Raw genomic sequence first — 26,253 nt, 5'->3', positions numbered from 1 at the left:
GTGACCTTCCAAAAAAGTAGAATTGGACACCCCTGGTACAATCAGAGCAACCTCAGTGCTGTAGGGCCAATATTCCACAGAGTTTAGCTTCAACTTGCCCCAACACACCTGCCTGGAGGTTTCTAGTAGTCCTGCAAGCCTACATCACTTGGTTCTGGGGTGTTTTAATTGGGGTTGAAGCCAAAATCTGCAGGATGCGGACCTTCCTGGAGCAGATTTGGACACCCCTGGTACATGTAGAGCAGGGACGGGCAACTGCTGCTGTCCTGCAGAGTTTAGCTCCAACTCTGATACAAACTCACCTGTCTGTAGCTTTTTAGTAATTCTGAAGAATTGTTCAGGTGTGTTTGATTGGGGTTGGAGCTAAACTCTGCAGGACAGTGGCCCTCCGGGGCCGAAGTTGCCTATCCCTGATATAGAGGGAATGTTTTAAGAGTATGAAAAGAAACAGCCTGAAGAGGTTTGGAGGGCAGATACATTTTTGCTTCAAGCCACAGTAGATGTTAAAGTTCTTTGATGAGCTGAGTTTGGGGGATCAAAAACCTTGGTCAGTTTGGTGAGGTACAAAGTTTTATGCTGCTCCCAGCATTTCACCTGAAGTTGGTGAAGATATATCTTGTCCATCTTTAAATGTGAGGAATAAAACTTTTTAGACAGCCATGCAGTGGAAAACATTGTGAACTTTTTTGGAAGATTTTTTTCTTGCCAACAATTAAGACCTAAAGCAGGGATAGGTGATTCTGGTCTGGGAGGGCTGCTGCCCTGCATACAACCTGTGCTCCAAAAAAATACGACTCTATAGGTCGTTTTTCAAGCACCATATTACAACCTATATTTACGTTTTAAAGTCATGCGCCCTCTAGCTGGCATAAAAATAATGACAGTGTCGTGTTACGTTTGACGTCATGATCGTTACCAATCAAAATGCGTGTTAATTTTAATGCAATGTGTGGACTTTTTACCACCATTTGTCATATCTCCATTTTGCTAAATTATTATTTTTAATTTTCAACTACACCCACCACATCCCTAAACCTACCCAGTGATTTATAGTCATACACACTTTATGAGCACATGTTCCCTGGGATCGAACTCACGATCGCATGATCACATGTTGTGGTTGTCTAGTGCAATGCTTTACCAACTGAGCTATGTAAAACCTGAAATATTAAACAGATAAAAAGGAAAAATACTTTAAAATTAAAGTGTCCTACTGTCAATAGGAGGAAAACTTTAGAAAACGCTCCTGTGCGTCGTATTTAATTAATTAAAATATTGTCGATAGGTGTGCAACTTTAGTAAACGCTCATATGAGTCTTATTTCAAGGAAGTGACAAACGACCTATATAGGCGTATTGGTTGGAGGACATGTTGCCTGCGTAATATAGCCCCATCGTTTAAACTCTGGATGACATTAGCCTTCAAATACAGGAATTTCCCATCCCTGTCCTGAGGTATGGTTCTGAGTAGAGGTCCTCCCATTTCTCCATCTCCTTGCCTCTGTTGGGAATCAAGGTAGCAGGTATTTCGCCTGTTCATTCAGTTTAGAGAGGTTGAGCTTTGACCTTGTCTTGAGTTTACAGCAGACGGGATGGGTACCATTAAGGTTTTAACAGTATAACTTCTCCTACCGATACTGCTTATCTGTCCGATACTTTAATGGTATTCTAATCTTTTCTTTTTGTTGCATTTTTTGATTAAAACAACAGGAACAACAAAAACAAATTAAGATCATAATAAACATTGCTTTATAATCTAAAATGTAGCATATCTAAAGCAAAATAAACAGAAAAAGGCAATATGAATGCACCAGGTGTTATTTGTGTTAATATGCATGAGACACAACAAGAACAAGTGCAAAAAAGGGTAAAATAAATATACAATAAAACAAAGATTCAAATGAAATACAACTTAATTTCAGGAAGGTCTACTAAAGTTACTGTTCAGGTAAGAAAAATGGTCTACAAAATAAATCTAATAAAGTAATCAAATGTAAAATAACTGCGTAGTTTTCACTGAATAAATTGATGGATTGATGATTATTAAAGCTAAAGTTATTCATTCAAAACTGAGTATTTTCTCTTTGCCTTTTGTCTGATTTACATTAATGGCACATTTGTCCACATGTTAATTAGATGTTGGCCTTTTAAGACCGAATGCAGATTTAATAATATCATATTCACCAATTTCTCAAAACTATTTATTTTAGATAACGTCTAATAACAAATAGTAAGTGTATTTTCTTGATTTCTCCAGTACCGACTGCAGAAGCGATAGCATCGGAGCTTATCGATACTGCGGTCTTTCATAATTTAGCACAGAGGATTACGGTACCTGTCCCTACTAGAAAAAAGTGTCATGAAAATGGAAGGAGAACAGACTTAAGGAAGCTGTGTTTGACTGTCCCTATGCTTAGCTGTAGCCTGTTTGCTGTAGATTGAGTGCGTCTCAGTGAGAACTTGTGGTTGGATTTGGCTCAGAAGTAGGAATTGGTCACGCAGAGGTTGTGGAAAGAGATTAACTCCAGGCACACTGGTTACAGGAGCTAAAATGGCCAGAAGACTACAATCTCCTGATGTTGTCTTGAGCTGTTCTTCCTTGATGGACTCTGCAGATAGAGTCCCTTATCTTTATCCATCAGAGTCACGGCTCCAGACTAACACATGATAGTGCATGTGCCACCAAACTCTGCAGATGCATTGGTAGTAATGACCACGATATAGCTGTTGTATTTCACAATTAAGTGTAGTTATTAATAGTATATTACTTTTGTATAATGGAAGTGGTTATTGGACAGTAAAGCTCTGAGTTTTAATTGGAATGAAGATTTAAATGAAGTATTAAAAGTGCACTATGTAACTTTTTCGTCCTCTAGAGAACTATTCAAAACAAAGGTGTAGTTTGATGACGGCAAATTTTCACCTCAGCACCGGTGGGAAAGAATCAGAATAGGACTCGGGCAGAAATCATGTTGATGGATGAGATTATTAACGTTACTGTAGTGTGAAGCAGAGCAGGAGCGAATGTTGAGGAGCTGAGCGAGGTCGCTGGAGCGATTGATAATGAGCGAGCAGCGGGACTTTTATTATGACACAGTCGCCGGCGCCATTTCCTCTTCTCCGGTCATGAGTGTGAAGAAACACAGCTCTGTTTATCATATTAGATTCATTTAAGTACACTCAAAAAAATGAACTTATGATGCTGTTCACTTTATTTAAGCAATTCATCTTGATTTAACACCAATGTAAGAGTTTTGTTTCTGTTGATTAAGTCAATTAAGTTTCTGGTTCAAATGTAATTGATTCATGTTTAACTAACTTAAAACCGTTACTCTTTGACATAACTTGATGTTTTTATTTTGAAATAACATGTTTCAATCAAGTTACCCAATCAAACAGGACTTTCACTTCCCATCATGCTTTGCAAATAGGCTGAATTTGGAGAGTAAATGTTTAAATAAAGTGCTATTTTATGCATTTCTAATGAGATCAGAAAATGGAGAGACTTTTTAATGTTTTATGTTGGTATTTAAAAGTGTGTGTTATGTGAGTGTTTTTAGAGGTTATCATTGTGGTGAAGCGTAGAGCGTGTGCTTGGGGTGAGGATCTGCTAATAACAATTAAAGTTTTTTTAATAATAAAAAAACAACTACTTTGGGCATGCCATGGATGTAACGAAACCATCTAGCCAATACAATCTTGTAATGTAAAAGGTTTTGTAAATGTTGTAAAAAATAGCATTTCACTAAATAAAAATAATCAATTAAACTGGGTTACTTGTTTAGTTTTTTGTTTTATATTAATTTCAGAGTAATTAAATGTAATAGTTTTGGACAAAATTAAAAATGTTAACCTGATTTAACTAAATGGCATTGAATTAACTTTGTAAAAAAATTACGTTTACCAAAATAAACAATGTTAAATAAATTCAACATAACCCAATTACGTGTATGTTTAAAATGATGTTCTGACGTTACTCTGAGCGTTCGCTCAGCGGCTGCTGACACTTGTTCACACTGCTAAGAGTAAAGCGCTTCTGCAGAATAAAACCGTAAACCGAGGGGAACGCAGATATGACGCAATTGACAGGCGACTCCCTCACACTTCCCGGTTCATTGGTTAAAATAGACATTTTCTCACAATTTACATTTGGGACATTGTAAGTACTCAAATGAACAAAATATATAACACTGGCATAGTGGTTTTTGAAAATATTTAAATGAAAATGTTTTACATAGTGCACCTTTAACAACTGTAACATCTGTGTGTGTGAATTGTAAAAATTTACATTTAGATAAAAAAAATGAAGATCCTTAATGTGCGACTAGATGAAATGCAGGGCTCCTTACAATCACAAAAACATATGGTATTTGTTATGAATAACTGTATCCTAACCACATAAATAATATAAATATAAATATAGTAAACACTGCCACAGATACGTAATTGAAAACAAGTAGCATTATTTCATTCCACTTTTGGAGCGTTTGCAGTTTGATGTTTCTCATACTCAACAGAAATAGCAGTGCAGAATCAAAGAGAGTTGGGCTACTTTGTAGCTAACAAAACACTAATAAAACATATCCATCAAAACGTGACCATTTATAACCTTGGTACTACATTGCCACACTCATGTGTAATCAAACACAGCGAAACCAGTGAGAGGTCCAATTGAGTTTAAACAATACAGTACCGAATCAGATCCTGATTCCTGAAGGATGTGATGATTTTACAGCACAGAGCTAGAAACAAGGAGATGTCAAACTCTTTGACGTTTGTACTTCAGTTAAAGAACAATATGCAGGCACAATAATGCACTTACTATGCATCTGATTTGTAAATGAAGCGATCAGCTTGCTTGTTACCATGTAAGCCCACCAAAACTACAGGTATAAACCATGGAAAGATGGGCACATGACAACAATGCTTATTTCCACATCTCACACATCCAAAAACAAAATGTTATTCACCACAGTGTCTCCTAGCATCAGACTTGATTTAAAGGTCTTCTTACATTTCGATTCAAGTGTGCTAATGGTCCTGAGCAGTGGCCCAGTTTGCTGTTTGACAAGGTTGTCAACTGGTCAGGTCTTGCTCTCCTCCCGCTTGTCAGATCCTTTCAGCTGACATATCGCCCCCCTATTTATTCCAGACAGATGCTGCTCTGACGTACGACGCAGTCCACATCGTGTCGGTCTCTTACCAGCACGCGCCGCAGATGACTGTCAACTCACTGCAGTGTCATCGTCACAAGCCCTGGAGGTTCGGAGGCCGCTTCATGAGTTTCATTAAAGAGGTAATGACAATCGCTCATGGCTCTGCTGTCACAAACACTTCTGCTCTCCAGAGACAAGATAAGATATATAAGGTATTTTTAAAATAACAGTATTAGTTTATCTGCTGAACACTTGTCACTGAAGCCTGTTTAAGCACATTTTCAGTGGTTATCATTTGATTCTTGATTAGAAAACGCCTTCGTTTTATATGGTGGTCCCAGAAAAAGTGATGGCCACCAGCTCACTTTAGCGATGAGTAAAGCAAGCACAGCTTCATGGCGCTTTTATAAAACATTTATATTCCTGGTAAGGTTTCATAAAATAATGTATTAGTAGTATTATCCTACTGATAAATAATATTTCTTCCACCAAGCAATGTAGTTCTTCAGCAATGTTCAGCAGAATGGCAACACACAGACAGGTCGCAGGTGTGTGTTTGAAGCGTATTTTACAACTGCTTTAAACAAGCTCAGCCAATTATCAAAGACGAAACGAATAATTGTATCATTTTTTGTTTGTTGTAAATTAATACTTAAATAAACATTGAAACTACTTAAGGCCTTTATGTATAATGTATTATAATCATATTTTTAATGCAATTATTATGCCATGTAATGCACCTTATTATTCATCGTATAGTCTCATGAATAATTGTAACTACCATTATACACCTGTAGAAAAATATAATGCATTAAAGCACAACAAACAAACAATTTCAGATGTAACAAGTAATCTGTGAATATTAAAATGCACTTTATCTTTTAACTTTACAATTATATAGAATGCATTATATTATATATTAGTAATACTTTTATAATGTATTATAAACAAAGGCTCTAAGTAAAGTGTTACCTTAGTATCTTCAGAGCTTAAAGGGTTATGTTCACCCAAAAATGAACATTAGCCCATGATTTACTCCCCCTAAAGTCATCCCAGGTGTGTATGCCATTCTTCTTTCAGACGAACACAATCAGAGTTATATAAAAAATGTGTTGGCTCTTCAAAGCTTTATAATGGGTGTGCTAATGGGTGTTATAATGGTTGCTCTGTAATCCATAAAAGTACATCTATCCATCATATAACTGCTCCACACAGCTTTGGTGGTTAATAAAGGCCTTCTGAAAGGAATCGATGTGTTTGTGTAAGAAAAATATCCATATTTTAAACTTTGTAAAGCAAAATATCTATTTCCTTGCCATTGGCAGAATTTTCTGGCAACCGTGTTTTCACTGTTATATGGTAGGGGGTGCTGTTACGCATCTTCTGAAAGAGCACAGCATCTCCAGAGAGAAGCATTGCTTCTGCACATGTAAGCTAACGTTATCGTCAAACATTCAACTAGCCTAGAAATCTAGACGCACCCTAGCGGCAGCAAATTTAATATGCCTGCGAGTGTCGTCTAGCAACTCTCAATACCCTTCTGACCTGTATTCGCCAAACTCTTGCCGGGCCAATCACAGCGTGTATAGAGTTGGTGGGCGGGGCCATAATGCAGATGGTCAAGTTGCGTTTGCGTGCTTCTAGTAAACACAGAAACTGGCGAACGGCGGCGGTCTTTCGAATCAGCTTTGACCGCGACTCTGGAAGACTTGAGTTAAGCTTTTCTCTGAGAAAAGAACAAAGAGCGGCGCTGAAGTCATTCTTAAAAAGGGAAGATGTGTTCGGAGTTTAGCCGACCGGATACGGCGAATGTTTAATCTATCAACAAGCTCTGCTTCACCTTCGTTGCTCTGGTTGGTGTAGCGCTATCCTATCACGTGCAGAGGGAGTTTGGAAGACAACCGTTTATCCGCCCCTCAGATTGAGCTGTCAATGGTGAGTTTCCAGACCAAACATCTTGATGTGGGTCTGGCTTGTCAGGCTAACATTCAACAGCATATAAATAAAAACTGCCTAACGTTACTGAAGGACATGTTGACCCATGAAGAGGAAACAACTGTGAAGGAGCTATGTTTCTGATCCCTCTTTTATCAAAAAAGCTTTTTGTAGAGTTTTAATAATTAAACTTACCCAAATTCAAGTGTTGTACTAAGTATACAGTATTTCTAATAAGTATACAGTAATTGTCACCACCAGAAGGCACTCCTCCCTAGTCCACTGCTATCTCACCATGAACCGCATTTCCCATAATCCATTGCCTGACTCACGTGTCATTACATTCAGCCGTGTTTCATTCACCTGGTTATCTCTGCTTTTATAATCCCTGTGTTTTCAGTCATTCTTTGCAGAGTCTTGTTTGTGTCACACTGCAGTTCTGAGCACTCTGTCACGTTGCCCATGTTATGGTTTGGATTTTCTGCCTGGCTTCCTGGGTTTCCCTGTTTGTGTGTGATTTGGACTCAGTCGTGGCTGATTGTGACTGTTTCCACTATGAGCATCTCATTACGAGTCCCCCAGTTGCTGCTCTTCTGCCTTTGTGAGTTATGTTCCTGACTCATCCGTGTGCATTATACTCTTCTGTTCGGATTGGACCATCTGTGTTTGAATTTCTGATGAAGTAGTGCTTGCATGTGGATTCCCTCTTTACTTTGTATCTGCCTTGACGTTACAGTAATAAGGTACTCATAAATAATTTGTTTATAGTTAATATATTGTAGTTTCTACATTGTAAATATATTAATAACAAATGTGAGTTCTTCATTTACTGTCACTGTAATTTAGAAGTTTTAATGTACTGCATTGTGTTATGCTTTGTATCTTAATCCTAAAAACTCTAACTGAGTATGTTTGTATGTTTTTTCTACCAGACATTTGCATAGATACAAACACATATTGAAAGCATTAACAAACAATAATAACTGTGTCAATTACAGTGACAATGAATGAAGAACTCACTCTTTGCATATGATCTAATCATATATAAACAATTTAGAGACTACAATATATAAACTTATAGTTTGCAAATGATTTGTACACTCTAAAAAATGCTGGGTTAAAAACAACCCAAGTTGGGTTGAAAATGCACCGACCCAACAATTGAGTTGTTTTAACCCAATGGTTGAGTTGTTTTAACCCAGTGGTTGAGTTGTTTTAACCCAGTGGTTGGGTTAAATGTTGCTTAAGACAACCCAATTGCTGGGTAAGAACAACTCAACCATTGGGTTAAAACAACCCAATTGTTGGGTCGGTGCATTTTCAACCCAACTTGGGTTGTTTTTAACCCAGCATTTTTTAGAGTGTAAGAACTTTATTTCCACACTCGTATTGTAAAGTGTTGCTAAAAGTGCTATATTTCTGCAAAATACATAAATCAGTGACGCGCATGCTTATGTGTTTTATCGGAGACATTCCTATACATTAATTGTATCCAAACACTCTTACTACTGATAAACACGCCATCATTATTCAGAGGCAATCTCTTGCTTTAACAGTGGATCTTACCTGATATACAATCACCATCCGTTTTAATTGGCTCATTTAAGTGCTGTAGATAAGTTGATTGCAGCGAGTTTGCGTTGGTTCTGTTATGGCCCTGCACTACTAAACTCGCTCTGTCCCACTTTCACATCACCGCAAATGTGCTCGTCATAATCAGCTCTTATTCCAGCTCACAAGAGAGACTTTGATTGGGACTCATAATAGGCAGATTAGAGTTGTTGAACACCGCTCTGTGGAGCGGCGTGTGCGAGAGAAGAGCGAAACGAGGGCTGTGGAGTTGGCGTGGAGAGCTTTGTCTCTCTTTGGCATTGCGGGGAACACACAGTTCCAGTGAAATGTCCTCTCTCCTGCGAAAGAACGGAGGTGTTTCATTTGGAAGAGGTTATGGAGAGGGCTGTAGATCGGTGTGTGTTGTTTGGGGGTGGAGCTCTTGAGGGACGAGGGAGGAATGAGAGGAGGAGTTGAAATGTAATTTTTTTCTGTGTCTCTAGAGATTGTTGCAAGTGAGATGGTCGTTAATTAGGACGAGGTCTTGAGGGAAGATGTGTCTGAGGCGCTGGGATGTAAAATGTAATTAAAAAGGAAATAGAAGCTGTGTGTGTGTGTGTGTGTGTGTGTGTGTGTGTGTGTGTGTGTGTGTGTGTGTGTGTGTGTGTGTGTGTGTGTGTGTGTGTGTGTGTGTGTGTGTGCCATACTTGGACAAAAACTGGCTCCTTTTCAATCCATGAGTGTGAATTTGAATGGATTTGGACTCACACCGCAGGATGTTGAAACGGTATATGAATTAAAATGGCAGGAAGAGGAATTTACTGAATTGCAATTCAGCAGTCACACAACAGACGATTTTCATTAGTCCAACAAAAAACACCAATTAGGCTACATCATTCATTTTGAATAATGTTTTTCTATTTTCTCCCTAATATGTAGAATACATTTTCGTCAGATGGTTAGACATGTTTCTCTAAAGCAAATCCAATGCCGTCAAAACGTTTAACACCCCACAATATCACATAAAATCAACCCCATTCGATAACACTTTATTTTAGCATTAATGCACTGTATAATGCATTATAATGGCATTCATAATGTGCACAGATCAGGCATAACATTATGACCACTGACCGGTGAAGTGAATAGCACTGATGATCTCTTCATCATGGCTCCTGTTAGTGGGTGGGATATATTAGGCAGCAAGTGAACATTTTGTCCTCAATGTTGATGTGTTAGAAGCAGGAAAAATGGGCAAGCGTAAGGATTTGAGCGAGTTTGACAAGGGCCAGACTGTGACGGCTAGACGACTGGGTCAGAGCATCTCCAAAACTGCAGCTCTTGTGGGCTGTTCCCGGTCTGCAGTGGTCAGTGTCTATCAAAAGTGCTCCAAGGAAGGACCAGTGGAGAACCGGCCACAGGGTCATGGGCGGCCAAGGCTCATTGATGCACGTGGGGAGCGAAGGCTGGCCCGTGGGGTCCGATCAAACAGACGAGCTACTGGAGCTCAAACTGCTCCAGAAGTTAATGCTGGTTCTGATAGAAAGCTGTCAGACACATTTTTACATTTTTTTGCAGATCTTTTTATTTGGGTATGTCGTTTTCAGAAAATTCTCAAAAATAGGGGGGCATATTAAGAGGTTAAGTAACTGAAACTCCATTAAATTCAACTTTTTGTTATTTTTTAATTGCAATTGTTACAAAAAATCTGCATCCTTTTGTTGATTGAAAATGAAATTCAAACTGGTCATTTGAAATGCCAATTAAATTCTGAATAGGGGTGTGTTTTTTAATTGTTTAAATGTGTGTGTGTGTTTGTGTGTGTCTTTGAAGTCTCATTGGGACGGCCTGACGGGGCGGCTGTGCTTCAACAGATCTTCAGGTCTGCGCACCGACTTTGATCTGGACATTGTGAGCCTTAAGGAGGATGGCCTTCAAAAGGTAAAGCACCACACACACAACAACCGTCTCAAATCAGACACAACATACAAAGCACACACTGTATATAATAATGGTGCTTTTGCCATTTTTTTGCACAGTAGGAGGGATAAAATGATCCAAAGCTGTTTTCTTCTGCTAAAGCTCGCCTGTTAAGCAATGTGTAATAAGTCACTTTTGATTTGCATAGTCGATTATGCCAGAAACGTTCATGCTGCCAAAAAACAAAAATGCATCTTTGCAAAAAAATTGTTACTCCCCTCAGATAACCTGATCTCAGTCTTGTGCTCTGAAACCTCTCATACCTCGTCTCATGTGGTCACTGTTGCTGCGCAAATAAAGAGCAATTTGTGTCTTACGTTTAATTTAACTCCTAACAAGGAAGCAAATGAGGTGTTTAAACATAAGCATAAGTTAGTGGATCATAAAGCAAATTGGATTAGTGTACAAAGTACTGTTAATTACAAGTCTCCATTAATGGCCAGCTGAAGTTACACATCGCATGCTTTTGTGCAGTAATGAGGTATGTAAATATATCCACACTCCCTTTTGTGAAAAGAAGTGCAAGTAATGCATGCTAAGCACTAATCTTAAATGTTGTATTAGTCATTGAATTTTCATTTAGAAGTTGACTCCCGTTTGACTGTCACACCGCATGTGGACACAAAATAGAAAAAACTGAGAAGCCAGAAATGGACTAAACTCCACCAAACACCTCCACAAAATCTGTGTCATTATATAAACATTCCCGCTCTCATTCAGTAGCACATGCACACAGAATTGTAAAACCCGGTGCAATGCCCAGTAACACACACACACATTTAACTGTTCGAGGAGTAGATATTCAGAAAAAAGAAAAAAAAGTATATTAACTTGCATTTTAGATTAGAATAAGCAGGTAATGCTGTCGGCAACGTGAATAATTCCCCTTCCCCTGATAATCTCTTTTAATGAATTGAGTTAATTGCAGTCAATTTGCAGTAATGGAACGTAGTGGCTTAGCATATCATGTGAAATGTGCATCACGCTGGATTTGCACACTCAGTCATATGCATATGTTGGGTGTTTAATGCACCTGCGTAACTCTCGGGCTTTATGAATATGAGAGCGGTTGGGGGCAGCGCCGCACGCCCCCGGACAGAGATAGATACGGACAGCTATGAGGCGGTTTGCAGTAATGATCTGTTGAGGAGTGACTGAACAATATGCAGGACTTCCTTTTTCTCGCTGCAGGGGATTATTTGTGCAAAACTCGCTTAATTCGCTCTGATTCGCTATGTGCTGATATTAGTGGGATTATTCACAGTACAACTACTTCAACTCCCTCTACAGCCTATATAAGTGTGTGTGTGTGTGTGTGTGTGTGTGTGTGTGTGTGTGTGTGTGTGTGTGTACCTTAATTAATGATAAGCATTCTTTAGTTTTTAATACCCCTCGAGGCAGATAGTGCGCTCCGACTGAGATAGATTCATTGATTGATAATCATCTGGATTGGTCCCACTGCTGAGTTAAACAAAGAGCTTGCAACATGATATTGAGTAATGTCTCTTGTCATGATTGCAGTTTTATTGTGTATATATATATATATATCTTGACATTAACACATTCCAGCAGTGGCGTGTAACGCAGTCACTCCTACTAGACACTTTGGCGGGCAATTTCATATATAACACATTTTTCAATTGTAGTCTTTTAAAAAGTCATCTGGTATAATGAACTAAGTACAATGTAGTGTTACACTTAGTTTATTATACCAATCACTCACTTCATTTTGTCAGAATGAATATTGTTGCTGTTACAGGGCTTGAATTTTGCTGTGGGATTGTGCGTATTGTTCATAATTTGACTCATTCCTGCAGATTTTCTGCTCACACTCAAAGCACATTAAGCTGCCTCTCTGCACTAAACCGAGCACTTTTTTTACTGATTATTGCACTTAAACAGTCAAATACACACAAAATTATATCAAAATGCCACTCTGGGCGAGTATTAACTTGTGAACATAAAGAGTTGAGAAAGAAAACTCATGTGTATCAGTTTAATAGACCCGTGCGTCAGCTCTTAAATTGACAACAGCCTAATAAATCTAATGACAAATTATTAGATAATATTACAAATATCTATGTGTCAGTTTTCCCACATGGTATCAATGTCAACATTGTGGCCATTGAAAATATTGAGTAGCTAGTAACTCTGGGAAACCACTAGCCACTCAATGAAATAATAAAAAAACAATAAATGAATGCACATACTGTAGAACCCATTTTTGTAGCTGGTTCACACAACGTGAGTGTGGGCGCATTCGGTAATGAGCTTCTAACTAGATTTACATCACGTTATTGTGTTGCACACGATTCATAATCAAACACAAGTATGAGCGCTGACCAATTCAATGACATTCTTATGTTTAATCAGTTTTACTAGAAACGAGGCTAAAATAATGATTACGATTCTTTATTTCTACGTCTGAGAAATGTTTAAAGTTCCTCAGATTCCCTGACTTTCTGTTTTCCTGAGAAATAAACCGACCAACGGTTTGTTTAGGTGCTGCATATTAAGTATTTGAACAGCGGAAACATGTAACACCTTTAATAACGCCACAGTGTCAGTAATTCATGCCGTAAGTTGCGCTTTTTCTTTTGTTAAACATTTTCTCGTGCAAAATGGAATTGAGAGGAAATCTTCTCTGTGGAATTGCCCTTCCTCTATGGTAATGTATTCTGAGTGTATGCAAGGGCCAGGCTACTCACGCACAGACCTATTGGCATAAAAACAGAAGAGCCAATCAGCTAATGCTTCAGGATGAGCTCGGCACAGGGCCGCTAATGCAGTCAGATTGGCTCACACAGGTACGAGAAACATGCTCCGACTACATAAATGTCCTCTTTTCTAGGTGGGGAAGTGGAGCGCATCTGGGGGGCTCAACATCACCGAGGTCCCCCGGCAGAACGGCATGAACATCACGGACTCGCTTTCCAACCGCTCGCTGCTCATCACCACCATCCTGGTAAGGTCGCCCACATACGGCGTGTGAGAGAGAGTGCTTTTTGTGTTTCTCCAAAAAATTCACTTTCTAGTGTTCTTTACCTCGTTTTAGGTCAGCATATGGGCTGCTTTTGAAGTAATGAAACGCACATGCTCCAGATTCTCATTTCCTCTCACAGAAATGCCAAATAGCTTTGTCCCTCTCTGCGTCTCAGTCCTTGAAATAAATTGACCTGGCTGAATCAACAACACAAGATGTCTTCCCCTGTTTGAAACAGTTTGAGCCTCAACCATCTTCCCTGACTGTTTTACTAAACAGAACTTAGTATATAATTCTCCTTTGAAACTCGCTCTGCCATTTGAATTTGGAAATTAAATTTGGTGCAATTACACTGCAAAAAAAATGCTTTTCTTATTTAGTAATGTTGTCTTGTTTCCAGTCTAAATATTAATATCCCCAGAAAACAAGACAAAAATAATCTCTTATATAATTTGATCTAGTAAATGCATCTTGATTTAAGAATTTTTAGATGGACTGGAAACAAGACAAAAATGCTAAGTAAGAAAAGCATTTTTTTGCAGTGTAATTTTAATTTGTTGTGTTATGTACTATGGCAAAAAAAGTTTTTACACTTATAACATGTCTGTTTTTCAGAGTTGAGCTGTATTTAACTTCACACTAAATAAAAAGGTTAGTTCACCCACAAATGTAAACCCTGTAATTACTTACCCTAATGTCGTTGGACACCCGTCAGACCTCCGTTCATCTTCAGACACAGATGAAGATATTAGTGTTGAAATCCGATGGCTCAGAAAGGCCTTCGCTGGATTCGGATCACCAAAGTCACATGATTTCAGCAGTTTGGCTGTTTGACGCGAGCCGAATCATGAATCGATACACTGATTCATAATGCTCCGAAACTTCAGGAAGCAATGTTTTGAAATCGGCCATAACTAAGTCATTATTTCGGGTGGGCGTTTGTGCACAAAAACTATTCTCGTGTCTTCTTAAAATGATTGTAGAGCCGCTGTAGTGAGATGGGCTTTGTAAGGACGTCTTGAGAGAGGAAATCAAGGCCTTCAATGAAGGCCTTTCTGAGCCATCGGATTTCAATGAATGCACAATTTCAACACAAATATCTTCAACTGTGTCTGAAGATGAACAGAGGTCTTATGGGTGTCCAACGGCATGAAGGTGAGGAATTAATGACAGAACTATTGGGTGAACTAACCTTTAATCTATTAAATTCATTGCAGAGACTATTATCACTAGGTGCAAATTGTGTTATATTCGATCTACCCTAGTGAAAACAGCTGTGTTTTCTTTGCACTATAGTGTAATTAGTTCTTTAGTGCAGATCCAGATCTCAGTGTATTATAGTACATTATAAAACAGTTTGCAGAAAGAGCAAGAGATTCAGTGTATATGATTATATTAATGAAAATCATAAATGGATTCTGCCTTATACTTGTCCCTAAAGATCTACTCCTAATCATACTTAATAAACACTTTATTCCTTTTAAATAGGAACTGCTTTTTCTAATATTTTCGTCATTATAATTGAAAGAAGAGTTTGGATAAAAAATGCAAACTTGTGTTGTTTGTGTCAACTGTTGATACATTTAGCAACTTCTGGTTTTCATTTGTAACTTTGTAACGTTGATTTTAAACATGAAAGAAGATGAACAAATCGGGCCTTGTGTGCTGAACACTGAGTAGATTCCTCTTTTGCATTCCCTAACGCTTGAATGGACACACACACACACACACACACAAAACCAGAGGTGGAGAGTAGTGGAGTAATTTTACTTTCTACATTTTAAGTATACTTTATCAGTGTTTTTCTTTGGAAAACTTTTACTTCACGACAATCCAAAGCATAGTATGCATCATACTTTTACTTCACTCCATTTCATAAATACAAGTTGTTGTTTTCTTAGCTTTAATACTTAACTACATTAAAAATGTAGTATTTTTTACTTGTAAAACTTACTCAAGTAAAAAAAAAAAAAAAAAATGATCTAGCCCACATCTGAATGACTTCAGTACACGCTGAATCCACACATTCAAGATGTGGCCCGGATCTGGACCGGCACTTTGTTGCTGTTTGGGAATTATGTTAAAATACCCATCTCGGCAAAGTATTCTCTCGGCTATGACTTAAGAGAACAGTTGAGAAAGAAACCAGACGTGTTAGTATATTCGGTCCATGCGTTCGGTCTTAAAGTAACAGCAGCCTAATATTCCTGCTCCTGTGGTGTCGGCAATTAGCCTGACAAGCCAGACCCACATCAAGATGTTTGGTCTGGAAACTCACCATTGACAGCTCAATCTGAGGGGCGGATAAACGGTTGTCTTTTAAACTCCCTCTGCACGCGATAGGATAGCGCTACAACCAACCAGAGCAACGAAGGTGAAACAGAGCTTGTTGATAGATTAAACATTCGCAAATATTGATTATATGCTGTTAACTGCAAGTCAGTGGGTTATTTAATAAGCCAATGATGCAACTGATTTGATTACAAATTTTGATTGACTGACAGTCCTAAAAATAAGTAATAAGCTTGTACGACTAACCCTAGCACAGCTTCCTTTATTCCATCAGCTCACTTATTATAGAAAGCCACTGACCCAGTCCAATTTGTTTCCCTCCATAAGATATTTCCAGAGATGTATTATAGACGCGTGGCCTTAACTTATTGCTGTTACAGGCAGATGCATGCTGGGTGAAATTCTGCTTTACCCAATGTCATTTGCCAGATAATAGCACAAACGACATGTCTTAAAATAAACGTGTGTTCCACTCAGCGCTGCATTCTCGCAGACGCCCTGAGGGCAGCATTTATGTGTGTCGCTGAATTGTTTTGGGATTTTGTGGTACTGACAACAGCATCTGTGGACTTATTTTGGACAAGCATATGAGTTATCAACAGGGATAAACACTGTTATTAAACGTGGATTGAGCTGCAGGGCTATAATTATGAGTTAAGGTCTTGATAGGATATAATCAGCGATTTTCTAGTGGCGATGCTTTTTTTTAAGCATTAAACTGGGCTATTGAATAAGGGTCAGTCAAAAAAAAAAAAAAAAAATTCCCTGAATATGAATGAATAATAATAACCTTGCGCCATTGTGACAGATATAAATTATGGTGTTTCAACATCCTAAAATCTCCTTCAGAAATATGACAAACAGGTGCTGAGAAAAAGTTTGCCCATCACCCTTATCTAAATTATGATCATATTATTGCAAGTACAAATGCATAAACTTTTTGTCTGTTGTCTGTTGCCATTGCTGAAATGATGAAGGAATCAATACGTTCCTGCTTTTATTAACTTCTTTAGTTACTCCATGTAACCGTTTTCCTTTTAGGTACTGCTCATGCGGAAAAAAAGAGGGAGCAGCTTTTTGACTTTTTGATCAAGATAATTGGACAGCTTCTACAAAGTTATGCTTTGTTTCATTCTGTATCTGTTCAATCATAATTTATTTTATATTAAAACATTTAAAAATACTTTATATGAGAAGATCTCATGTCAACAAAGATTTTTTTTTTTAAATAAAGTATTCATTGGGGACACTAGGGCTAGTTGTCACACTTTTAACTCCAGTCAGTTTAAACTCTATAAGCACATTCAATGATGAGCCAAAACATTATGATCTCCTGCCTCCTAATATGCTGTCGGTTCTCCGTGTGTTGCCCAGACAGCCGACCCGCCGAGGCCTGGACTCTACAAGAGCCCTGAATATGTCCTGTCTCGTTTGCAACAGATCCTTAAAGTCCTGTAGGTTGCGTGGTGGAGCCACTGTCAGGGTTGGGTACTCTTCACCTGTATCTGAAATTCTTTATTTTAGGGATGTTTACCTCATTAACTGTAAAGAAAGTGTAAGTCATTTATAGAAGTGTTATTGACATTATGCCAGAGCTGCCTTGTTCTCTGTCTGCCATTGTCTGTAATATTTACCAGTAAATAGTAGACTACTAGCTACTTGAGTTCAATGAGCCGACATTGATTTAATGTTACTTGGCACTCTGTAGTAGCGACGTAATTCGGTTGGTGCTCTTAAAAATACAGAGTTCAGTACCCAACCCTAGCTTCCGTTCTCACGGCTCGATATGGGGAAATGGACAGAGGACTCGAATGCAGGAAGAAGTTGAAGAAATCTTTATTAAATAACAAAATATAAAACACAACACAACAAGGGGGGAACCAAACTTGAAATAAACTAAACACAAGGAGCAGGAACAGCTAGCATCGAAACAGGGAATAGAAGACATCCAACATACCAACGATAATGAACCAGCACAGGATTGAAGACACAATGAGAATGTGAAGGGTGACTAATCAAGCAGGAAATGAGGGAGAACAGGTGTGGCAAATGAACCAATAATGAGATAACAAGAGGGGTGGGGTCAAGACAGAAGACAGGAGCACACGACACAGAACTAATGACCACTGTACAGCAGCCGTAGATCGCCAAAATGGATTGAGATCTGGAGAATGTGGAAGCCAGGGTAAGATCTTGAACTTTTCATCATGTTCCTCAAACCAAAACTGAGAAAAGTGTGCATTATCCTGCTGAAAGAGGCCAATGCCACCATTATCATGGGGTGTGTACCTGGTCTTTAGGCAGCTGTCATATGTTAAATTGAAGGCCGAATGAATGATCGAACCCAGGGTTTCCCAGCAAAACATTGTCCAGAGCGTCACACTCCTTCCACCGGCTTGTCCTCATGCCACAGGGATCCTGGTGTTGTCACTTACCCAGGTAAATGGACACGCGTACACGTCCGTCCATGTGATGTAAAAGAAAACAAGATTCATTGGACCAGCTGCTCCAAAGTCTAGTTCTGATGCTTGTGCGCTCATTGTAGGCACTTTTGGCAGTGGACAGGGGGCCTCATAGGCACTCTGATTGGTCCACGGTGCCATATGCAGCAGTCTGACACTTTTCTCCCATAACCATCATTACAATTTTGTGACTTGTGACACAGTAGACCTTCTGTTGGCTTGGACCCGATGGGATAGCCTTTTTTGCCCATGTGGATGCCCAAGTACTGTGACCCAGTCGCCTTGCCACAACAATGTGGCTCTTGTCAAAGTCACTCAGATTATCATTCCTGGCCATTTCTCCTTCATTCAACACATTGATAATGGGAACTGACTGTCTGCTTACCATCTAATCAACCCAGACCTCAACATGTGACCTTATTAGATGACCAATGATTCACCTGTGACTGGTCATAATGTTTTGGCTCATCAGTGGATTTTAGATGGAACTTACGATTAAGATTAGAACTTTTAAAATGTAAAGATAAAAAAAGACATGAAACTGAATTTTCATGACCCAAGAACACAGTTCAGTTTTTGTTTAAATTGTAGCCTCATTACATAGATAAACTGTGCCTGAAGATATATTCCAATTCTCATTCGGATTTTATGACATTTTTTAAGAAGGCGTTGGATACCAACCTGCCATATGCAGGTGGATTTCAGCAGTGGCGTGTAACACAGTCACTCCAACTAGCCACTTTGGCTGGTTGAAATTTATTCTAGACTTCTTAAAGGGCATCTGTTATAATCAAAAAATCAAACAGGAGTCTGTTGAGCTAATGAATGTAATGTCTAAATCTGAAGCGTTCAAGATTAGTCATTGCTGAAACGCTGGAGTTGTGTTCAGAGCGCACTCACTTGCTTAAATCGGCACTCTTATCGTAAACTACACGGCACAGATGTGTGTGTTGAATCTGAGATTCATTCATCATACAGTGATTGACTAGCCTAGAAATCTAGACGCACCCTAGTGGCAGCAAATTGAATCTGCGAGTGTCGTCCAGCAACTCTCAATACCCTTCTGAGCTGTAATCGCCAAACTCTTGCCGGGCCAATCAAAGCGTGTATAGAGTTGGTGGGCGGGGCCATAATGACGATGGCCGAGTTGTGTTTGCGTGCTTCTAGTAAAGACAGAAACTGGCGAACGGCGGTCTTTCGAATCAGCTTTGACCGCGACTCTGGAAGACTTGGAGTTAAGCTTTTCTCTGAGAAAAGAACAAAGAACGGCACTGAAGTCATTCTTAAAAAGGGAAGATGTGTTCAGAGTTTTGTCGACCGGATACGGTGAATGTTTAATCTATCAACGAGCTCCGCTTCACCTTTGTTGCTCTGGTTGGTTGTAACGCTATCCTATCGCGTGCAGAGGGAGTTTCAAAGACAACCGTTTATCCGCCCCTCGGATTGAGCTGTCAATGGTGAGTTTCCAGACCAAACATCTTGATGTGGGTCTGGCTTGTCAGGCTAGTGATTGACTGTTTTTGCTCTATTTCAGCAGTGAAAAAAGTCTCAAACAAAGATCACAGAAGAACCATAGCACATCTGATGAGACTAGCATAAAGTTTGATATTTGCGCATTCAGGTGGGGCCGTCTCTAAAGTTACATATGACATTGGTATACACGTTTCTAGCTTCAATAGCATTTGAAGAGCTTATTGACTTCAATTATTTAAAAAATATATATATCACATGCAAATATGGATATGTATTTCACTAGGCTATTGTACTGTATGCAAAATATGCTAGATTTAAATATTTAATACCTAATAGACCACTGATGAGAATATTGCTTGAGAATTATTGTATTTTTTTTTCATACAAACAACTGTTGTGTTCCTCTGATTAAGGAGCTTTACCCAACACATTATCAGAGCTAAACATGGCATGCATTGTTCATGTAGACTTGATTGAGATGTGTACAGTGGTCATTTATATACAACCAACAACAACATTTTGGCCAGTGAAAATGCTGAGTGGCTAATAACTTTGGAAAACCACTAGCCATTGAGCAAAAACAGTTCATGTTAAGAGGATTTGTGTAATTTGACTATTTATGTAACTGACTCAAAATCTTCCCACTTAGTTTCAGTGCTGAAATATTAATTGAGATATAAACTTTTTGTGACAACTAGCCCTGGTCTTAAATGTATTATATATTCTGCAGTTGTGGAAAACCCATGTCTTTTCAAAACGCACAGATCCCAGATCTTGACAGATCCCACTTGAAAGATTGTTCACAACGCTGTAAAGCATCTGTTATTATTAAGGAGTCTGGACAGGGCAAAGAAATTGCAATGAAACTGATTCTCATTTTCAATCCAAGGATGAACATGCAGGAGTGTTAGTCCTCTTTTCTCCTGCCAGCTGAATATCTTGGCATTTTCTGTCCAGTCTGTATTGTGTCATGTTATTCTGTCATTTCTAGCAAAACATGTAAAATGATGTCAGGGCTAGAAAGGTGTCACAGTGTGTTTGATGAAACCCAGATAGTGAAGGTCACCTTGAGTGAGTCTGATCAGAAGTACTGCAAGCAATAAATAGAGCAATCCTGAAATAACTGTATAACTACTGATGCTGACATAATGCTTCATTAAAACATCTTTATCTGTATCCATTACGAAAAACGGCACAGGTCAAGGTGTCTGATTCTTCAAGGACTTATCCACTGAATTTCCTTCTCAATAACCCGTCAACATTTAGCAGAAGCCATTCTGAGTGCAGAATAAAACTTCTGATGTGACATATCACTTGCATTTGAAGACCTCACAAATCGCATGCACAGTTGTGTACATTACTGGTTCCGCTCATTTTACTTTCAGTCCCAGCCTGGGGTACGTTTCCCAAAGGCATTGTTAGCCAGCTATGGTCACAAGTTTCATTGAACTCTATTAATAACGACAGAACTTGCGACCATGGATTTGGGGAATGCACCCCTAATTGGTAAATGTTTTAGGCCATGCGTCCCTACCGTCAGAATATATGAATGGACAATACCAATAAGTCAGAAATGAACAGTTTGATGATGGGATGCTGTTTGCCATGCTACTGTTTCTTCTTCTCTGCATATAAAAAGGCAAAGACTGTTTGTCTGATCGCTCCTTGGGAATGTCTTGAATGTTTTAAGGCTTGAGTTGTTATGTCTGATTAAACACTTCCACTAAACCATCTGTTTGTAAATGGGACGCTGAAGTACAGCAACCTGCACAAGCTGGGATACTTACATGGTTCCGTAATAACAGTATTTCAGTGTTGTAATGGGAACACATCCGTAGATTAGGTGGTATAATTTTCAATTTAAAAGATATATTCTAGTTTTGGCAGCATCCCCGTCAGATGCCTTTCCAATTCTCTTGAAGGGCATATCAATCATATGTGGTATAAGAGGACTAGGTGGTGATCTCTGCAGTGAGGTATTGCACTTAACATCATTGCGGATGTTGCAGAATCTGGTCCAGGCCCAACAGCAAAGATATAGACAGATATTGAACAAGTTTATGCACTTCGGGAGCCATCTGTAAGCTGGATTATTACAGCCAGGATTTAGCAAAGATTTTCATGGGTACACAACAAAAGTTATGTGTTACGTCTGACCCAGGATCTGAGTAACACAAAAACTACCCAAACACTGGGTTGTTATGTCTGACCCAGGATCTGAGTAACACAAAAACTACCCAAACACTGGGTTGTTACGTCTGACCCAGGATCTGAGTAACACAAAAACTACCCAAACACTGGGTTGTTACGTCTGACCCAGGATCTGAGTAACACAAAAACTACCCAAACACTGGGTTGTTACATCTGACCCAGGATCTGAGTAACACAAAAACTACCCAATACTGGGTTGTTACGTCTGACCCAGGATCTGAGTAACACAAAAACTACCCAATACTGGGTTGTTACGTCTGACCCAGGATCTGGGTAACACAAAAACTACCCAAACACTGGGTTATGTCTGACCCAGGATGCTAACATAAACTACCCAAACACTGTTTTTCTTACGTCTGACCCAGGATCTGAGTAACACAAAATCTACTCAAACACTGGGTTAATATGTCTGACCCAGGATCTGTGTAACAAAAACTACCCAAACACTGGGTTGTTTGGTCTGACCCAGGATTTGGGTAACACAAAAACTACCCAATCACTGGGTTGTTACGCCTGACCCAGGATTTGGGTAACACACACAAAAAAAAAAAAAACCTGAACCCCCAGGTGTTCATCTATAGAGTGTATAGATGTTGGGAATGGCTCTAGTGTATCGTAACATGATGATGACAACTGGTTTGGCCAATGTTACCACTTTTCCTGGAACTGCCTTCCCATCAAGCCTGTTATTGTGGATATGGGATGTACATGTTTGGAATGTCTGGGTTATAGAAGGTGTGCTGTGTACATCACATCTCCAGCCCACATGTTTTATTCGTAAACATCCCAGGGTAGAATGGGCTTATCACTGTGGCTCAGCAGAACAGGGCAGCGCTTCAGTTTTGAGAGCCCCTCAGGACCAATGTCTCCAGGGTTGTGGATGTGCTTTCTCTCATTCCCACTCTCTAGCCAACATTTGAGTACCTTATGCCAGCTCTCCTGTATGAGCCAATCCCAGCATCATATTGGGGTCTTTCATGCACAGCTTTCTTCATTGTGAGGAAATGCAGGAGGCATGACAAAATAATGACCAACACAGATTGTCAGCGAACATCGGAGAAAAATAAGGTCTAGGTTTTCAGAAAATAACAATAGGATGCATAACAAATTTTTCATTGATGTTTTCCAACAAATCATGACTTAGAATGTAGAAAAAAGTGAAATTTATAAGGAAATGTTATACACTCTCAGGTATAAAGGTATAATAGATGTCTCAAAAGCTACATCTTTGTACATTGTTTATCCATAAATGGTGCAGATTAGTACCTAAAGAGTTCATATTAGTACCTTTGGAAAGGGTACCGCCCCAGTGACAGCTTTTTTCTGTGGGTTTAGGATCATACAATGGTACATTGTACTTTTCTATGCCACTTTGAGTGCCATGTAGAATTTCAAAAAATAATAATTACTGTTTTCAAACCAGCTTGAAACTGGTTTGAGGCAGTTCAGCACCCAGCGCTCATATTATCCCTCATGCAGTTCCAGACACAGCGTTTTGACTGAACCTCTTCTACTTCCATTGTCAGAAAAAAAGGTGCATTGCTGTCACTGGGGCGGTACCCTAAGGTATAAAACCGAAAAGGTACTACTATGTACCTTTAAGGTACTAATTCACACTCTTAAAGTACTAATATGTACCGTTTAAGGTACTAATATGTACAATTTAGGGGTGAGTAAGGTGCAGAGATGTACCTTTTCACTTTTGTACCTTAGGGTACTGCCCCATTGACAGCACTGTACCTTTTTTTCTGAGAGATCTGCTGAATGAGATGAAAACACATCTTTACCATTTTTTGGGCATTAAACGAGTCTGCGTTTGTGATATATGTCCTTATTTTAATGCAAAAAGCAAGCTCGCTCTGTCTGGATGCGTTTAATCTCCTCTTAGTTTGCATTTTTGTCACCTATCACACATGCGCACTTCAATAAGCCGACAGAAAGCAGGTTAATGCGTTTCCATGCCGCGTGAAATCGGGGTAACAGGCAAAAAACCATCTGTCCCGACTGTTTTATGCTTATGCCGTTTATGACTAGCCTAGAAATCTAGACGCACCCTAGCGGCAGCAAATTTAATTTGCCCGCAAGTTTCGTCTAGGAACTCTCAATACCCTTCTAAGCAGTATTCCTCACAATCTGGACGGCCCAATCACATCATGTATAGAGTCGGTGGGCGGGGCCATAATGACGACGGCCGAGTTGCGTTTGCGTGCTTCTAGTAAACACAGAAACTGGCGACTTCCAGCTCTGACCGCGACTCTGGAAGACTTGGAGTTAAGCTTTTCTCTGAGAAAAGAACAAAGAACGGCACTGAAGTCATTCTTAAAAAGGGAAGATGTGTTCTGAGTTTAGCCGACCGGATACGGTGAATGTTTAATCTATCAGCTAGCTCCGCTTCACCTTCGTTGCTCTGGTTGGTTGTAGCGCTATCCTATCGCGAGCAGAGGGAGTTTGAAAGACAACCGTTTATCCGCCCCTCAGATTGAGCCTTCAGTGGTGAGTTTCCAGACTAAACATCCTGATGTGGGTCAGGCTTGTCAGGCTAGTTCATGACCTTACACCGTTAAAAGAAAACGGGTTACCGCGTTTACATGACCAGTTTCATTGTCGGCTTATTAGGCATAATCGGCTTAAGAACGTGCATGTAAACGCACCCACTGTTGCTGTCTCAGGCCATTCAGACAAACAAATTGCCATTTCTTTTGGTGCTCACTGCAATTTGAACATGAACCATGTAAAAACATTACATTTTGTGGGATGAGTAATTTCAAAGACATCTTATTTTACCCATAGAGCCAAATGTCAGTGTTGTTGTACTCGTGAAGTGGTGTATAGTCAACAGAATGATAAATCTCAACTCATCTGAAGCTGCTTCTCATGTTGATATTTTGTATTTTGTACAGGAGGAGCCATATGTCATGCTAAAGAAGTCTGACAAGGCTCTCGTCGGCAATGACCGCTTTGAGGGCTTCTGTATTGACCTGCTTAAGGAGCTGGCCAGCATTCTGGGTTTTTCCTACGAGATCCACCTGGTGCAGGATGGAAAGTATGGATTTCAAGATGACAAAGGCCTGTGGAATGGGATGATAAAGGAACTCATGGAACACGTAAGTGTTTAGCATCATAACGGTTAAATAACATTTCTGCTGATTCAGATGTACCTGCATCACTAATCTCGCCTTTCACTTTAATAACACCTTTCTGCTCGTTTCCTGATGTCTAAACAAAATGCCAAGATGACACAATAATGCAATTAACTAAACGTGTTGCTCACTCCAATACTGCTTCCGCTCACAAAACGCGTGCCGCAAAGGTGACAGAACACACCTGGATCACATTGACACAGCGGCAAGTGCTGCCACAGCGAATACACGTTTAAACGCCTCTCCCGAGTCAGCAGAACTAGACAATGCTGAAAGCTGATTCCCTTCAGTGTACCCCGAGCCCTTTCTCTCAAGTCTCAGTGCTGTCGGGCTGGGGGTGTAAGCCCTGTCACAGGAACGGGCGCTGCTGTGCTGGCTTCTCATCCCATCGCCCTCTCGCTGTCCTCACCCTCTGAGGTCACCAGAAGCCCGGGGCTGGAGAGCTGTAATAGCTTAAGTGGCATTTAGTGGAGGAAGTCATATGGTGGGAGTCAATGGCGAGGTGCTGGAAGGGTTGGGAGAGGTGACTTACTGCAGCGGCACTTAATCTTCCTTGTGCTTTGGCCAGATCCGGCCCGATTGCAGTCACCTTGAGGGGAACAAAGGGATTATGGCTGGAAGAGTCAAAAAATGGAGATAGGTGTGTGTGTGTGTGTGTATTGCTGGAGGTGAAAAAGTATAAGATGACCATAGCTGTCAACTTTAATGGATTGTCATTCATATGATAACATATTAAGTAAGTATTCTTACTGTCCAAATTTTGAGATACTGCAAGGCACAAATTATAGAGGCAAATTTACCCCTGCAAAGGAAATCAACACATGGGGTGCACTTTTAGGCTTAAAGGCAAATATGATTCAATGTTTTCAAACATCAGCACAATATATCTAAGCACCGTGTTACACAATTAGGGTCATTGAGAAAATACTTGTTTTTTTTCTTCTTTTCTACAAGGATATACTATATTAAATTGATCAAAATGACAGTAAATATTTGTACATTGTTAAAACAAAAGTCTGTTTCAATTTTTTGTTTTACTTTCTGTTCATGATCAAAGAAACCTGTGAAAAA

At 39.5% G+C, this 26,253-nt stretch overlaps 1 protein-coding gene across 1 annotated transcript in view; it reads left to right on the top strand.

Moving 5' to 3' along the window:
* Positions 1-26,253, top strand: part of grik3 (glutamate ionotropic receptor kainate type subunit 3) — a 183,100-nt gene that overhangs the window by 89,708 nt on the left and 67,139 nt on the right. Inside the window, exons 7-10 of the mRNA XM_067449379.1 lie at positions 5,152-5,295; positions 10,475-10,582; positions 13,473-13,586; positions 24,943-25,146. Of these exons, the coding sequence (XP_067305480.1) occupies positions 5,152-5,295; positions 10,475-10,582; positions 13,473-13,586; positions 24,943-25,146 (570 nt within the window). The remainder of the gene's footprint in view (positions 1-5,151; positions 5,296-10,474; positions 10,583-13,472; positions 13,587-24,942; positions 25,147-26,253) is intronic.

Source organism: Pseudorasbora parva, chromosome 7 (assembly GCF_024679245.1).
Source record: "Pseudorasbora parva isolate DD20220531a chromosome 7, ASM2467924v1, whole genome shotgun sequence".
Taxonomy (NCBI): Eukaryota; Metazoa; Chordata; class Actinopteri; order Cypriniformes; family Gobionidae; genus Pseudorasbora; species Pseudorasbora parva.
Note: the sequence above shows the minus strand (reverse complement) of the source record. Positions and strands in the feature narration are given on the sequence as shown.